Source organism: Calonectris borealis, chromosome 3 (genome assembly GCF_964195595.1).
Source record: "Calonectris borealis chromosome 3, bCalBor7.hap1.2, whole genome shotgun sequence".
Classification (NCBI taxonomy): domain Eukaryota; kingdom Metazoa; phylum Chordata; class Aves; order Procellariiformes; family Procellariidae; genus Calonectris; species Calonectris borealis.
Window position 1 is genome coordinate 5236110 of NC_134314.1, and position 16922 is coordinate 5253031.

The window sequence follows — 16922 nt, forward strand, 5'->3', positions numbered from 1 at the left end:
ATTTTGAAGGCATGGATCTCCTACCACAAACACCACCTTGGAGAGGAGATGGATGAAGTCCTGGCCTTTACACCAGGTGGAAAACAGAAAAAGGGATGACAGTAAACAAAGGGAGGGCTGCTGGAAAGGGAAAGGAAACAGTAAGTGCAACCACACTGGAAGATGAAGGCTTAGGTTTCTTGCCAAACACACACAATTTAGTCTATTCCTTCCCCCATATTCTGATCATGCATTAGAGTGGACAAATGATTTTGTGAAGAAATGCAGCTCAATGGGGAGAGGACAAGGTATGTTTTAAGTTGCACTAAACAGCAGTGGCAACAACAAGATTTCTTTCCCGTCAACCCAATGCCTCTATAGGAGGTGTTGGAAAAGTCAATCCTTGTTCAACTGCTGAGCTGGTCTTATCATTGCAGGGTATTTGAGAGGTGAGATGCTAACAGACACCAGCTGAAGAAGCAGAAGAAAATGCCCTCAAGAATAGAATGGAAATAATGCCTTTCATGAGTCTAGCAGTTCAACCTGGAGATCTCTATTCCTCTTGGCAGATTCTAGGTGCTTTAGAAATCTTTACAGACTAGCTTCTGGTGCCAGGATACATAAGACAACATCAGCTCATCAGATGACGAGCCCCACACATAGCCACGGCAAAGTAATGCGCCCACCAGTGTACAGAAGGAAAGGAATACTGTGGCCATTGGTCCCTGACTAGTTACCCACACCGCTGGTCCTTCTGCACGGCTAGGAAAAAGAAAATGAGAGCAGGCAGAAGGTGAGATAACTGGTAGGATCATCCAGCAGATTGTCTCAGCAATTTCGTGCTCTGGGTACCACGTGAAATGGGGATGTGAATGTTAAAAAGACACTTTTTAGGACAATTGTGTATTCCCACAGGGAAGCGATTACGTGGTCTGGGCTGACATCATCTGTTGCCATAAGATACTGTGTTAGAGATGACTGTAAATCGTGATAGTTGTGCTCTTGCAGCCGCAGAGGTTTAAAGACAAGATTTAGATGAGGGGGGAATACCTTTTATATTGCAACTGATAGATTTGGGGAAAAAAAAAGAAAGAAAGAAGGGAAGCTTTCAGGCACACAAACTCTTCTTCAGGGCTTCTCTTTTATCCAACTCTATTCAATTACTACTTCTTTCTTCATGATAGAGTTTTACCCTCCGAACTTCATGTTGATTTCAACAAATATGATTGTTTGAGAGGAAAAAGATGGGTGAGGAAGAGATATGGTTTGTGCAGCAGACCACATTTGGGTGAAAGACCTGGGGCCTGATACTGCCATATACTGAATCGTCTCAGCTACCGAATCACCTCAGGAGATTATACATAACCTGACCTAGTTGAAGATGTCCCTGCTCATTGCAGGGGGGCTGGACTAGATGACCTTTAGAAGTCCCTTTCAACCCAAACCATTCTATGATTCTATTCTATTCTATTCTATGATTATTGTCAAGTGGTCTGAGGGAGAGGAATAACAAAAGACTACGTGCATTTTTGCTGGCTTACTTTTGGACTCAATCCTTTTCCTCTAGCTAATTGGTTCATACTGAACCCAACATACTCCTTTGTGTGAACTGTGCTTTTGCTTCATTTCCCACGCGTAGAATGAACAAAAGTTAGGCTATGTGATACCGAAAAAGGTAGTCACAGCAAAGATCGGGAGAATATTTTCCCTTCCTTATTCCTGTCTCCCCATCAAATAGCATAAGTCAGTACAAAATGCCAACACAAGCTGATGATGGGTTGTGTAGATGACAGCAGCAAGAACAACAGAGCCATACTCTAACCCAACAGTCTTGTCAACACAATGAAAATCCCAATAACACGTGATGCAAAAAGAGCTTAGTCTGTTTTGATTGTAGGTTTCCCTTTGTATAGATGAAGAGGACAATAGGTGGCTGGAGTGTGATGATTTATTCTGATTTAGTTATGAGCTTGGGCATCTGCTGAAATGTAAGTCTCCCTGACGCCCTCAGAGTTAAGTATTTGTGCATCTTTTCATTGACAAAATCCATATTCTCACATATTTTATGCTTTTCATAATAAGTAATGCTATGGCTTTATTAGGAATGAGAGAGGGTAATATCCGTTGATGTCACTGGATGAGTTTTTTTGCGCTTTAGATACAAATATTTTTTTGAATGTGTGTCTATAACTTTGTATAGATACACACATCTTTACACTCTGCAAGGTCGTTTCGTATTTGTTAATCGTAACAGCTGCAATATGATGGGTATTTTATATTAATTCAAGACAAGGTAGTCCCTTTCTCCAAGATATTCACACATAAATATCATGCTGTTATGGAAGGAAAAATCATAATATACTGGTGACAACAGTGCAGAAGTACTGTTTATTTTGGTTTTCAGGATATATACATGTTTGTGTACTTGTGTACATTATTAAGCATAAGCATGCGTGAGTGCCTACAGATTAATCTTATATAAAATCTTAATAACATGCTATGCTTTTTATTAGTCTTATCTATGTCTACAGGTGCTGTTAGTAGGAGTCTCCAGCTTATAGTATATTTTCTGCTCTGTTCTGAAATTCTGGCAAGTTTACAGTATGTTACAAAATGAGGACATGAAAATCTACCTCTCCTCAGCTTTTTTTTTTTCCCTAGCAAGTAGCAAATCTAAGCAAGCAAACTGTATAGAGTTTATCAGTATTATTTAATCCCATGTTCAGTTCCCAAAGGTTTATAAGCAATTTAAAATGTTCTCCAAATTATCCTCACATCACCCAGTCATTAATCTCAGGAACTAAATATTCAAAATTCTAAAACTCATCTACATTTGTCAGGAAAAATAGTAAGTGCTGCTTTTTTCTAGTTATTCTTTTGGTTTCACTTAAGTTAACGAATTTTGCGTCATGTAACTAGTCATGTAAACCAGCTCTTTCCATGAACATAAACAATTCTGAGATAATGTCCCTCACTACAACATTCACGCTAAGGAAAGGTGGACGTGCATGCATAAGACAATTTTTTAAAAATATGAACCAGAAGATTCAGTAGGACTGAGGGGATGGTCAGCAGTTTTTAAGACCAGCCTCTTAGTTACATGCAGTTTTTAAGGCTGTTAGGAGTGTTAATAGTTTTCAGTTTAGAAACTAGCTTGGGAGAAGCAAGGTGTTATGGTGGAAAAGAGAATAATATAAATAAGGGGGATTGTTACAGGAACTCAACTTTAAAGATTGTATCAACATGCAAGAGATGTTAAATCTCAGGCACCCAGGACCAGCCCTCTGTCAGCGAGATGTATCAGCCCTGATACAGGAGCACTTTCACGGCTCCTGGGGTGAAGGATAGGACCCAAACCCCAACTAGAACCAAAAGAAAAGACATCTGCTTCATTCCTTTTTCCTATGCACAAGCCGTAAGAACTCGACAGTACTTTTCAATGCCTCTCCGGGCCCTCTCTGCGATAGTGGTTTGGGAAAAGGACTGTGCATTGCTGGACAGTGTGTGTGAGCCTGTGGGGCTGCAGGAGGAAGGCCTGGGCAGGCTGTGTGTGGTGTGGATTTTGTGTGTGAAGATGTGATAAGGTTTAGAGGCTCTGCCCGTGGTGTCCCATGAGTGGGCTCTGCATGGGGCAGAGCGAGTGATGTTGGAGGGGGGGAGCTGTGCTCCCCGCAGGAGGCACTGGCAGGTTGTGTGTGTGTGTGGTGTGTGTGTGTTGTGTGCGTGTGTGTTGTGTGTGCATGTGTGTATTGCTTTTACACACTTTGTTCCCTGGGGTTGTGCCTGAATTTGTGGAATGCCAAGGACTGCTCTGCGTGGTGTGCAACCCGTGTGTGCCTGGCTCCGAAATCTCTGCTGGCCAAGCCAAGCCAAGCCAGGACTGTGCAGATCATGACAGCCCACAGCTCGGAATGGAGCAAAGGGAGGCAGAAAACACATAATACACAACCTCTACCCGAGCAGGCGAGGGGAGCAGCACAGATCCCCAAAGCAGGCGAGATCCCTACCTGGGGGCTTTCCATTGCCCTTCCGTGCACAGCCAGAAAATATCCCTTTGCAGATCAGCAGGAAAACCAAGCAAACAAACAAACAAACAAAAACCCGCAGAAAAATCAAACCAAACCCTCAAACAAAAAAACCCTCACCCAAAACCCAAAACCTCACATCTCTTCCCCAAACTTCTCCCAAAGATCTTACTGGTGCCAGGAGCTAAGGGAACCGGCTCCGCTCCCTTCCCGGCCCGGCGAAGCGCTCGGTGTCCGGACAGAGCCCGCTGTAACCCGCTGCTCAGCCCCCTCCTCTCCGTCCCCTTCCCCAGCCCGAAACTCCCGGAGAGCTGAAAGTCGCCGACCGATTTGGCTTTAGTCGGCTGGAGATTATCTCAGCTGGAGCCGCGAGAGCCATTAATTAAGCCAGCTATTTAGGATTTTAATGCGATTTAAATTGGCCCTTGGAATAGAAAAGAAAAGAAGAGAAAAAGACAACAGTGCTAATGACAGTGCATTAGGATCTGAACACAATGAGGGGCTATTACAAGAGTCCCGAGGCTCTTGTAAGGTTCAGAAGAGCCGGGAAAAGGGAAGGAAGAGGGCAACAAAGGGAAGACAAGGAAGGGATCTGCCCTGCTCTCGGTGGGCTCCCGGCTGGGCGCGGGGAGACGGGAGACCCCCCGTCCGCCGCACCAGGACCACCTTCACCGCCTGGAGCTGCCAAGCGGGCAGGGAGAGCTGCTCTGCCCGGCCCTGCCTTCCCCTGGGGGGGACACAGCAGGGCTTTGGGGGAGAGGGTGCTGGGGGGCGGCGAGGGGGTCCTTAGGTACCTTTCGGGGGGATGGGAGCTGGCCAGGTAACTCCAGTTGGTTTGCCAGAGAGCAAGGTGCAGGGGGATGTCCTCTCTGCCCATTCCTGCATCCCGGGGTGCCGGGATGATACCGCGGGGAGGTGGTAACACGCCAGCACCCTGTTTTTTCCCTTTCATCTGCACACAAAATAGCAGAGAAGATTCTCCTGGGGAGAGGTGCAAAGCTCTCAGCCCCTGCCTTCACCCGCCTCCTCCAGCCTCCTGCCCGAAGTCTCGCCCTTAATGACTGAGTCATTAGGCAGGTAGTTTGGAGTCTCAAAAATTAAAATTAGAACGGGGGAGAGGATCAAGGCTCAGCGAGTGCCTTTCAAATGAGGGGCGATACCACGACTAAGTACATAAAAGGCAGAGGCGAGAAAGGGGAACGTCTTTCCCCGGATTTTATTGGCAGACTTTATGGTGACTGATGCTTGAGCTTTTAAGAAAAGGGTGTTTTTTCTTTCTTTCTTTTTTCTTTTTTCTTTTTTTTTTTTTTTTTTTAATCAAATAAGATCTGAGGGTTGTTCTTAGCTAGGCACTAATGCATTCGGATGTCAGTCACCTCTAAGCGATTTGACAAACTCAAGATCTCTTAAAACGTGCAGAGTTCAGATCATATTAATTCCCCAAAAATGTTTTGATTCAAAGTAGTTTGTATTTTATGTTGCCAAGGGCAATCGAAAAAGAGCTATTGCCGATAGGTTGGCCCTTCTCTCTTCATGGCCCAGAGGCGATAGCAGTATTTAAGCTTCTGAAATTAGCCTGGGGCAGGAACGATGGATGATCACAAAGCAAAACAAGAGCTTTTTTTGGAGTTTGCCATCTCGGTTTCATAAAACGATGCAGGCCAAATGTCACCGTGTTGTCTTTTTAATCCAAATATATGGAGGTGAGGACACCAAGCTTGCATACACTTCATGTCCGAGAGATGGGGAAGGGATGGGTGTGGAAGGGGGTTTGGAGGGCATTGTAAAAAGAAGCGCCCACAAAAGAAAAAAAGGGGAAAAGGAAAAGAAAATTTTAAAAAGGGAGAGAGAAGGGAAAAGGCAGAGAAAAATCAAACAGGAATCAGGTTATTCTGCTTTTAAAATGGCAACCTAGAAAGGAATTAAAAGGGAATGGGTATGTAATAAAAGCCTGAGACGATTAATAGGAAAGTATAAGAGGGGAGGGATTCTTTTAATGATTAAAAAACACAGACGACTCCTGTAAATAGAAGCTTCATTTCTTCAAGTGATTTCTTTTGAAACGAGCGATCTGAATATTCAACTTTAAGGCAAAGCTCCACTCTGTATGTACAACATTAATATGATCTCTGCAGAATTTGGTACTCAGAAATATTAACATATCAAAGCCGCTGCCTGAGGCTAGAGAAGCTATCGATACACGAGCAGTAGGAAAAGTAAAGATTATTGGTTCTGATGGTTAGAGCAGGGAAGCTCCGGGCTAAATCCTGCACACCATTAACTGAAAGTGATAGCATGGGGATCTCTGCCCTGGAATCGGTGGCAAATATTTTCTCTAGCTAGTAATTAGCTCGCCAGCACCTAAACCTTGCAAAAATCTTTTACTTTCCGAGCCTCATTAAAAGCAAACACCAAACCACTGCACTAAACAATCTAGAAGGCAGCTGATATGTGCAATGGCAGCCAGAGATGGAAGCAGGGAAGAGCCGTGTTTGTGATGTTTGTCATTCCTATCGGTGTTAATACCAGGACTGCAAACCATGACACTACTTAGAAATTGCTTTTTTTGGAGAGGACTAGGGAATGGTGTGCTCCTCTGGCAAAGTATATGGGAAGTTTCCTTTTATTTCCTTTCCTTGCTTCCTTCCTTCCTTGCTTCCTTCCTTCCTTGCTTCCTTCCTTCCTTCCTTGCTTGCTTGCTTGCTTCCTTCCTTCCTTCCTCTTTCTCTTTCTCTCTTTCTCTTTCTTTCTTTCCTTCCTTCTTGCCTTCCTGTCTTCCTGCCTTCCTTCTTTCCCTCCTTCCTTCCTTTTCCCCTTTCCTTCCTACTATTGCATCTAAACCACTCAAAGAAACCTTAAAAAATATATGTATATATTAGTGACAAAAATAAAATAAAAAATCTGACACTAGATGTTTAAAATATTAGGGAAGCCACTTTCGAGTTAATATATTCTTATTGATGTATTACTAGAAAAGAAGTGTGATTTATTTATATGGGATACTGTATAGCGCTTAGGCGCAGGATGTTTTGATTACTGCTAACACCTATCGCTTTTTTTGAAGTCGGACAAAATATTTATTATGTATTTTTAATATACATTTGAAACTTATACTCTCGCCTTTGATATTCCCTGAATATGCCAAGAGATAGATAGCAGTGCAGTAGTAGTTCAGCACTTAGATCAGGGTAGAGAAAACCTTGCATTTTCATGCTGGATTTCCTTTACTATCAATCTTTAAATCCTTGAATAATTTGATAGCTTTAAAAAAGAGAGAGAGGGAGAGAGGAAGAGATAGTCTTGACTACAGTCATCTGCACAGGTAATTGGAATCTCCTTAACAGGAGCTGGCGAGCTGAATACACTGGAGTTGAGCTGAGCTGAGATTTGAGCCACCCTTCAGCAGGGAAACGAGAACCGCAGTCAAACACCACAGGCACAGACCCCAGCTGATGGGGACTCTGTCTTTCTCTCTTTCAGCTAATGATCTCCTCTTCTCGGAGGTCAGGTCTCGGATCACACCCGAAAGAATCATCCCTCTTCCTAGGGGTAATCAGAATCCGTTGAAATCCGAGAGACAAGGACCTGGGCAGGCACCGACAGCAGGGTTTGGGCAGGAGTTTGCGAGCCCACCGCTCTGCCAGCCCTCTCCGCAGCGTCCCGCCAGCGGTGCCCGGGGAGGGGCCGGGATATTTGGAGTCCCGTCCCCCCCTTTCCTGGCGTCCCTCACCCCGCCGCTCTACCCCGTGCGCCGGCCGCGGGGCCGGGGGCTGCCCGCCGCGGCGAGGCGGGGCCGGGAGGAGCGGCCGGGGGGAGCTGTCCCTTCAGCACCACCGCTCCGCCGCCGCCCCCGCCGCCATCCCGGCACCGGGACGCCGAGCACCGGCCCCGGGACGCCGAGCACCGGCCCCGGCCCCGGCCCACCCACATCTCCGCACCCCGCGGCTCCAGCCCTGCGGAACGCCCGGACAAAGCCTGGTCTGAGTCGGTGCAGGCACCCCGAAACGTCCCCTCCCACGGAGATAACCGCGTGTGCGCCTACTCTCCATCTCCTCTCACCGTAGTTGTGTGTGGCTATTGTTTCAGCACGAAGTTTGTCTAGGGAAGTGGTGGTTAAAATCAGCTCTCTGGCACAAGAGTATCACATGGCTTAAAATCTCTCCTAAATATCTATTTTTCATGGCGGGTGTAATGAATAAGGAAAGGCAATATTGGGATAAGATACGCGCATTCCAAGAGGCGAAATGTTCTCTTTCCGACTGCATTATTCGTTTTATATTGTGAATGAAAGTATGCGTTTAAGCTCGTAAGAAGAATGTCTTCCTACGTTAGGCCTTTAGACTACTTTTGCTTCTCATCACGGTAAATGACTGTAATAACAACCCCCCCAGAACACTCAGGTTTCGCAAATGCTGAAGAAATGCGTATTCAACAAGAGCCCCAAATCTTTCCTCTAACTTTGACGTTAGATATTTACATTGGCAGATGGGTATCAAATGAAGTGACACTCAAAAGCGAGTTCCACTCCGGTCTGTAGCGCTACTGAAACCACATTTCCAAAAAACCTTCTTCCTTTCTCCACACAAGATCAAACCGCCGATTTAACAGCCCGGAGCCAGGGAACACGTTTCTCAAACTATCAGGGATCAACTCGATTAAACGGGGAATGATAAAACGAGTCAAGAAAGCTTTGGATTCAGCGGGAGTATCCGAGAGCTACTGAGGAACAGATCCCTTGTAAAGTGCAAATGGCGTGTGAAATGTGAAGTGCTCTAAGCTAGTTTAAACGTACTTGTGTCAACATCAAATTATCACTATTTCGTCAGTAACTCCAAACTACACTAAACAGTGGGGGAGGGAAAGAGAGAAAGAAATGGAGAGGGGCTTATGTTTACAAAAATTGTTAGACGCAAGTATTTGTAACCTCTTACCTCTTCTTATCACACCTCCTTGCCCGTTCAGTACAAGTCCACACTGGGCCTCCACTGAGCTCTTAAGTAACGAGGGGGAAAAAAAGGAAAGAAAGGAAAGAAAGAAATCAGATACAGAAACCCACAGAGAGATCACACAGCTTTTGCTTTGTTACACGACGCGCACAGGAACAATAGTTAAGGTGAACTGGAAAAACACAGTTATTCTCATCGAACTCAAGTGCTCTGGCGAAATCCCACCGCCACCCTGCAGTCTGCCCCTACCCCACGAAATGCAGAATAATTATCTCTTTCATTGCCATTTAAATACGAGTTTCTCCTCAGCTGGGGAGTTATATCGGCAGTTACCTGGCAGGACAGAGAGACAAACAAGAAGTCTTGGGAGAAGTGTGTTCGCGCTCTACAGTTGCACGCACAAAGGTAAAAATACACTTTTATATAGTATTTTTGTATGTTTAGCTGTATACTTATATATATACACAGCTAAATTCATATATATGTTTCGTGACACTTATATACCGACTTACAAGTGTGCACCGAAGTAGACAAAGAGCACAAACAACAGACGACCTATTGGGCTTTGCCGGCTACGCAGAGTCGTAAGGGTGTTGTAACAACGCGTGTGTCCGCACGTAGGTGGGGATGAATGTACATCTGTGTGCACACACAGCCACAGGCACCCATGTGTGAGTGTGGCGTGAAGAACCATCCAAAAACCTGCCTAGGGCTTCTGGTGCACATCCGAAGAGTTCTCACTTCTTTATTCTCCTGTTACAAGGCTGATTATTTGGGGATCTTCGCCCTCCTTAATAAATATTTTTATTGGACTGATAAAAGACTTGAAAGGGTTGGGTTTTCTTTGGGTTTTTCCTTATGTTGGGGTTAAAAAAACCACAACAAACCAAACCTAAATCTTTGCCCAGTGGAAACGTGTTAAAGACGCATTTTCCTCTACAAACAAACGAGGTATTGGACATGAAAGAGGCCTTTAAGGGTGTTAACCTACTCAACAGCCCGTGAAGAGTTAAGTAAATGCGGAGAGAGTCGGTGCATAATAAAAACCCCACTTTACAAAACAACCTTTACAGTCCTGGCTCTCTCCCCCACTTTCACCATATTGGCGCTGGCCCTGTAAGACCTTCCTTTTCAAGGCTCTTTTTTATTTTAAGTGTTCTGCCTTAAAGTGATTATGAAATCAATATGAAAAAAACTTGGCGACTGAGCATAAATTAAAGCGGTGATGGGAAAAGGTGTGACAGTTTTCTTTGTTGCCCATGGAAAATCTTTTTAGGGCACTGAAAGATGCCACTCCAGCTCCAAGACTGTTTGCATCTGTTAGGCTGACTTAAACCGCCCTCGAAACTATTGGACATTCACTTAAAATTCTGTGCAGGGAAAAGTATATTTACATTTGTTGCATTTGAAATGAGGCATATGCTGATGAACGTTTTAAAAAGAAAGACTAAGGGGAAAGGGGAAGACTGGTTAGACCACAATTTTAGTTTAAAAGTATTTGTGTGCAGTCCTGTTTCTGTTCGCCACCAAAACGCTTCCCTCTAAGCCCAAGATGATACTCGCAAGAGTCCAAGTTTGTTCTGAATCATTTAAATCATAACGACAAATGTTACTATTTTCAACTTCTCACCACTCAGGCTTTTCGATATCTCAATACACTCCCTCTTCTGTTCGGGAAAAGAGGGAGGAGGAAAAATAAAGAAAAGACTAGGTACAAAGACGTAAGTCTTTTACTTTTGAATAAAGCGTGATCGAAAAATTAATATTTTCCAAAGAAAAGCTGTTTATTTTTTTCTTCCTTAAATAAATTTTAAAGAGAATGTGCCTCTAGCAGCTTAACCAACCTCTTTTTTTTAAAAAAAAAAAAAAAAGGGAAACATGTTGTTTGGTCGGATGACATTGCATAAATGACCAGTTGAATGGCACTAAGTCGAAAATTGGATAAACTATGGTGCTTTTTTGCCCGGGACTTAGGCATTGTCTGCTGTCTTGCAAACGTTCCTAATCCCCTCTTTTGAAAAATACAAGGCTTTGTGCCTGCCAAAGAAAAAAAATTTGTACAGATACAAAAAAATCAGCAGCAGACGTGGTTATAAAAAGGAGTAAATAGGTTTTAGTTGGGCTGAGCAGTGAATGGCAGATTTTTTTTTTTTTTTTGAGGGGGGTAACATAAGGAGATCCTTGTGAAAAATGTAAACAAAAAATGGCCAGAGAGGATAAAATTATATAGTGAATTTTAATGGAGAAAGCTAGGTTTAAATAGTTAGGGTTTCCTCCTCAGAGATATAAAAGATAACATTCTTTGTTGTTGGGTTGTTGGATTATTTTCCTCCTTGAAAAAAAGAAAAAAAGAAAAAAAAAGATTTCTTTTCTCTGACATAAATAGAGGTTTTGGGGATTTTTTTGTTTTGTTTTTTTTTTTTGTTTTTAAGGGAAGAAAATAAACCTTCTTAGTTTTACAAACTTCGGGTTTTTTTCCGAGCCTTTGACCGCTACGTCTTTTTGGAAAGACCAACATAACCAGCTTTGTATGACTGGGAGCGAATTTGGGGGAAAAGTAAGTACAGTAAATACGGTGCTATTTGTCTCTCCCCGCTGATCGGGAAACCTTTAGTTCCTCAGCTCCTCGGGAGAAGGAAGGTTTGCTTTTGATTTGGGAGACTTTTCGAACTGGGTGTTAGATACAGGAGGGCGTTGTTTGCAATTTTGGAAACAAATTTCATTTAAGCAACCAGCTCAATTTACCGGAGGTGAATTTTTACTGCGGGGGAAAGGATTTCTGAGCGGATAAAGCTGAGGTTTTGATACATAGAAATAGAATTTTTTTGATGGGTCCAGATGCCGGTTAGGGGGGAATAAGTGAATGATTAGACACATAGAGAGATTAATTCAGCTTTATCTGCTTGTATCTCTCTCCCTGTTAACATCTAGATCGGATATTGCGAGGGATTTTTATCATACTGAATATTTCTGACGAACGTTTGCTCCCGTTTATTTCTTCCCTGCCTCATGCCTCGGAGTTCAACGGAAGGTTTGCCTTTGTATGTATGTCGGAAAGCAGATTTATTTCCTGCCCTGCCTTTTTCTCTTTTCCTACTCCATCCCTTCCTTAACACATTTCCCTGCTATGTCAGTGCAAGTTGTTTAAACGGTTCCGTTCGCCGAAAGAAAGGAAAAGTTTAGGAAAAGCGAGAAGGTGGGTTTGCTTTGGTTTGGTTTAGTTTCTGTGTGACTTTGGTAAGAGCTGGTACACGCACACCCGGACCCGCACAGGCACACACGCACCCGGAGGTCTCCGGATGAGTCCCACGATCTCAGCCATCACAGAGACACAACCCACGCGGGGAAGTCAGACGCGAGGTTTTTTTGTTTGTTTGTTTGTTTGTTTGGCCAAGAAAGACCACTTGTTTTTTTTCCACATTTTTTTTTTGTTGTTGTTGCCACTATTCTGGAGGGGACGGGCTCTGGACCGGATTTTGGATGAATCTCCCCTCCTTTGTATGAGCTATTCTGAGCAGAGGAAAATGGGGAGGGTGGGGGTGGGTGGGGGGGACCAGGGCAGGGGGAGGGGAGAAGAAGGTACTTCGAAAGGAGATCGCATGCTATTTACCTGCAAATCGTCTGCTCCCGAGGCTGCAAGCCCGAGGCTTGGTCCTGGCAGGAGTCTTTGATCTGGATGCATCCCATATTGGGATCCATGGCTCATAAGAGACAGGTCGTGGCGGCGGTAAGCATCTAAGCACCCCAGCTCTCTCCTCTGCTCGTCCAAGCAAGAGGACTTGAGCGCCCGCGCATTGTGTAGGTTGATAAAATCAGTGGGTTCCCCATGGTGGATCTGCTGGTAGTATTGCTGGGAGTGATGGAGAGAGTTCAAGGAGTAAGCGTCGGGGTTGACTGCCGGGTGGCTGTGTTGGAACTCGTAGTGGAAGGACTGGTGGTGCAGTGGGGTGTACTGGTGGTTAGTGGAGAAGTACGGGGAGGCGAACTCGGTGCCCGTGGTAGAGTAAGTGAGAGGAGATGAGGAGGAATAGGCGACGGTCGAGTTGGCCACAGACTCCAGGCATCCAAGCTGCATCAAACGGTAACTGTTTGATCCGTCATGACGTATCTGAAAGGAAGAAGTGAAAAGAAGACCCCAAAACTGGAGGTTTGTCATTGAAAACCCCGGGTGCGGTTCTTCCAAGCACGCTGTCCTGCATAGCTTCTCCCCCTGCAGAAGCGTCTAAGCCTGCGAGCGGCAACGCCAGCAACAAAAGATCCTTTCCCACCTTGGGCTGGTGCCATAAAGGTCTGTTCAAAAAATCATAAACAGCCCAGCCTGCCCTTAATACCGTCAAGCGAAAGGAATCCACGAACTGAAATAAAAACTATCTATCTTTCTGTCTGTCCATCCATCCATCTAGCCATCCACCTCCTGATCACAGCTGTAATATCTGGGGCTGACACAAAAAAAGTCATCAAACAGAGGAAACTACCGAGAACACACACAAGCCCCGTCCCTATGTTACAGCGTTACACATTGAGAAAGCTTTGCCGCCTGCTTGCCTTCCTTTCTTCCTTCCTTCCTTTTTTTTTTTTTTGAACCCCTATTTTTCTTTCTTTTTAAAATAACGAATCAGATCCAAAATTCCCCCCCCCCTCCTTTTCCTGCATTTCGAAAGAAAAGGGGAGTCCTGCTTTTTAGTGAGAACTCCCCGTTCCTGGCGAGCTGGTGGTGATTTCTCTCCACTTCATTATATTATTAGGGGTATTATTCTGATTTTCGTTCTGGCAACGGTTTTAACGTGGTAATGAGTTGCCCTTTCTGGCGACAGATGTCATAACGAATTTTCTCTCTATACTTCTTTAAGTTATCTCTGAAGCCGGATTATAATTAAATGTAACGGTCCAATATGGATTTAAAAAAAATGGAAACAACCACACAGGCACATACACACACACATATGCACACACACGCACACACACATCCACACACGCGCGCGCACACACACACACACTCACTCACACACACAAAATACCTCTGCATCGTGGACGAGACCTGGAAAGGTAGTTGACATTTTTTGGTTCTCCGAAAAAAAAAAAAAAAAAGAGGAAAAAAAAAAACTCTGGATAAAATTCCCCTCTCCAAATTAAAAAAAAAAAAAAAAGGAAAAAATTTGAAAAATCCAAAGTTCATGTATTTCCCCAATTTTTTTTAGAAAAAATCTCTACAGACAGAGAGAATTTGCAATGTATCTGCATAGATCAGATCTCTCGCTTTTCCATGCACCTCCTTAAAAACCTGTAGGAACAAAATTTTCCCTCTGCACAAAAGCTGCTCCCTGGATCAGATTTTGTACTTGCTGGGTATTTCTTTGGCTGATGTCGTAGGTCCCTTGGTAATATAGAAGTTTTGAAAATTAAGCATCAGCACTGAGAACTGGGAGGACAATAGATAGAGGAGCTTCATCCCAGGAGACAAGGAATAAATATTGTATCTTCGCCTAATAAGGAACTGTAGGTTCTTTCAACATTTTTATACATTTTTCCTCCACTCTTAAGAATGCTTTTTCTTACCCAGGCTAATGTGGGAGCTAATCTGATCGAAGGGGGTATTTTGTGTACATTTTATTGGGAAGACATAAAGCTAATATATATTAATATATATTATTAAACCATCCTTTTCAATAGGTAAGTGCTCCTTCCTGTTGATTATACTGCTTTTAAATACTGACCAGAATCTAAGATTGCACATTTGTATGTGTGTCTGTTGAACGGTATTTTTTTTATCTAAATGAAAACTATGTGGTTTGTTTTGGTTTGGTGTTTTTTTTTTTTTTTACCCTTGCATTTACATCGAATTTAAGTCCACCCCACACTCCAACCTGCTTTTAAAGCTTCCTAATATGCTATCTTACAGGCTTCTTTAAATAGCGTTTTCAAACATAAAACTAGGGTGAGACCACAAAGTATCACTGCAGTGACATATTATATGGAATTATACATAAAATACATATAGATCTACGGAATTACATCTGCCTATATAGGAGAAAGAAAACTAGGGAAGGGAACGTATGAGCTAAAGACCACTGATAGCAGTTTTCCCTTCGACGTTTCCAAGTGCCGATATATTTTAGTGATGGAAAATGCAGGGATGCTGCGTAGCCCTGGGTTGCAAAGCTGAAGGGGTACGGTATTTATTTATTTAGTGACACCGGTCCGAGGACTTGTCACTCGGGGAATAAATCCTCTCTGCCTGCGCACCCCCCTCCCCATCCCTCTGCCCCCAAGTAGCGGCTCTCCAGCCCCCGAAGTGACCGCGGGCTCCGCACCGGGAGCGCCCCGGGAGGGGGGGCGAGCTCGGGGCGGGGGGGGGCACATGCCCTCCGAGAAGATGCCAGCTCAAATGGCCTTTCCCGGCGGAGCGGCTCTGCTGATGGCTAGCTTCCACAAATGATAAGCCTGGAGATAGGAGAGGGTGTAACTTGCCTTTAATTGCCATTTAATTTGGGTTGCTTTTAAGCGTTTAAGGTGTCTTGATAATAAGCCGCAGGCAAATAGGCATGTGGCTCGCTCTCCCTCTCTCTCTTTCCTCTTTTTTTTATTTTAAGGTCCGGGTTTTGGGAGGGTTTATTGGTATCTGTTCCTGCAGGCTAAGGGGAGCTGTCATTCAGCTCCCTTTTCTGTCTACAAATGGACAAAGGCACACGTCTGGAATGGAAATGCATTGTCTGAGCTGGGGAAGTGCGATGATCCAGGCGTGCAGAGGGGTCAGCAGCAAACACCTCCAGCCGCTCCGGAGGGCTGCGGGGGGGCTCGGCTGGGCAGAGGTGGGCTCCCTCCCCGGGCCCCCGCCCCGCCTTCACTAGCGGGGACAGGGAAGTGGTAGGAAAACGGGAAGGGAGGGAGGAAGGAGGGAAGGAAGGAGGGAAGGAAGGAAGGAGGGAAGGAAGGAGGGAAGGAAGGAAGGAAGGAAGGAAGGAAGGAAGGAAGGAAGGAAGGAAGGAAGGAAGGAAGGAAGGAAGGAAGGAGGGAGAAAAGGAGGGAAGGAAGGAAGGAAGGAAGGAAGGAAGGAAGGAAGGAAGGAAGGAAGGAAGGAGGGAGGGAGAAAAGGAGGGAAGAAAGGAAGGAAAGAAGGAGGGAAGGAAGGAGGGAGGAAGGAAGGAAGGAGGGAGGGAAGGGAGGAAGGGAAGAAGGGAGGAAGGAAGGAAGGAGGAAAGGAAGGAGGAAAGGAAGGAAGGAAGGAAGGAGGGAGGGAGGAAGGAAGGAAGGAAGGAAAGAAGGAAGGAAGGAGGGAGGGAAGGGAGGAAGGGAAGAAGGGAGGAAGGCAGGAAGGCAGGAAGGCAGGATGGAAGGAAGGAAGGAAGGAAGGAAGGAAGGAAGGAAGGAAGGAAGGAAGGAAGGAAGGAAGGAAGGAAGGAATTCTTTTCATTTGGATTTCCTACAGTTCTAATGTTGTTAATGAAATAAAAATATTTCTCCCCAATATATATTTGAGAAAATTCTAGGAACTCTTCCAAGTTCACTTTTGTTTGGACTCGTCAAGGTTGTGGTAGTTGAGAGAATAAAATAATATGTAGAAATGGGCAAACTCTGCTCTTTCCAATGCCCCGTTGGAGCCTGGCAAGCGCAGTGCTAGCAGCCACACCAGCTTTGAGCAGGACGGCTTAGACCTAACAAAAAAAAAAAGTTAAGACACCTTGAGCACACCCTCCTGACAGAGGTAGAAGTGTCCCTTCCCTTCGAGGAGGAAGGCAAACCCCCTCCCACACATCCAGGTCACTGCAAACCCCAGCTTGGCGGATTTCCCCCAGCCGGTTATTTGCACAGTGTTACTTTAGTCCTGTCTGGGTCTTTTTCTTTTTTTTTTTTTTTTTTTTTGTGGGGGATATTTTCCTTGACCTCGCCAAGGCAAGCCCAGCTCAGTGAATAAACAGGGCACACAAGGCGAGAGGACACGACGGGGGCGGCCCGGGCAGGGGGCCGCGGAGCG

The 16922-nt window shown here is 44.8% G+C and overlaps 1 protein-coding gene across 2 annotated transcripts in view; it reads right to left on the reverse strand.

Moving 5' to 3' along the window:
• The window catches only part of TFAP2D (transcription factor AP-2 delta), a 52535-nt gene extending 38399 nt beyond the window's left edge, over positions 1–14136 (reverse strand). Inside the window, exons 1-3 of one of the 2 annotated variants that reach the window (XM_075144883.1) lie at positions 13969–14136; positions 12561–13058; positions 8936–8996 (exon numbers count right to left, since the gene is read on the reverse strand). In XM_075144883.1, the coding sequence (XP_075000984.1) occupies positions 8936–8996; positions 12561–13058; positions 13969–14007 (598 nt within the window). In that variant the 5' untranslated portion in view covers positions 14008–14136. Of the gene's footprint in view, positions 1–8935; positions 8997–12560; positions 13107–13968 lie in introns of those variants that run through there. The other variant, XM_075144882.1, reaches the window with a different exon arrangement.
• Positions 14137–16922: the final 2786 nt, after the last annotated feature.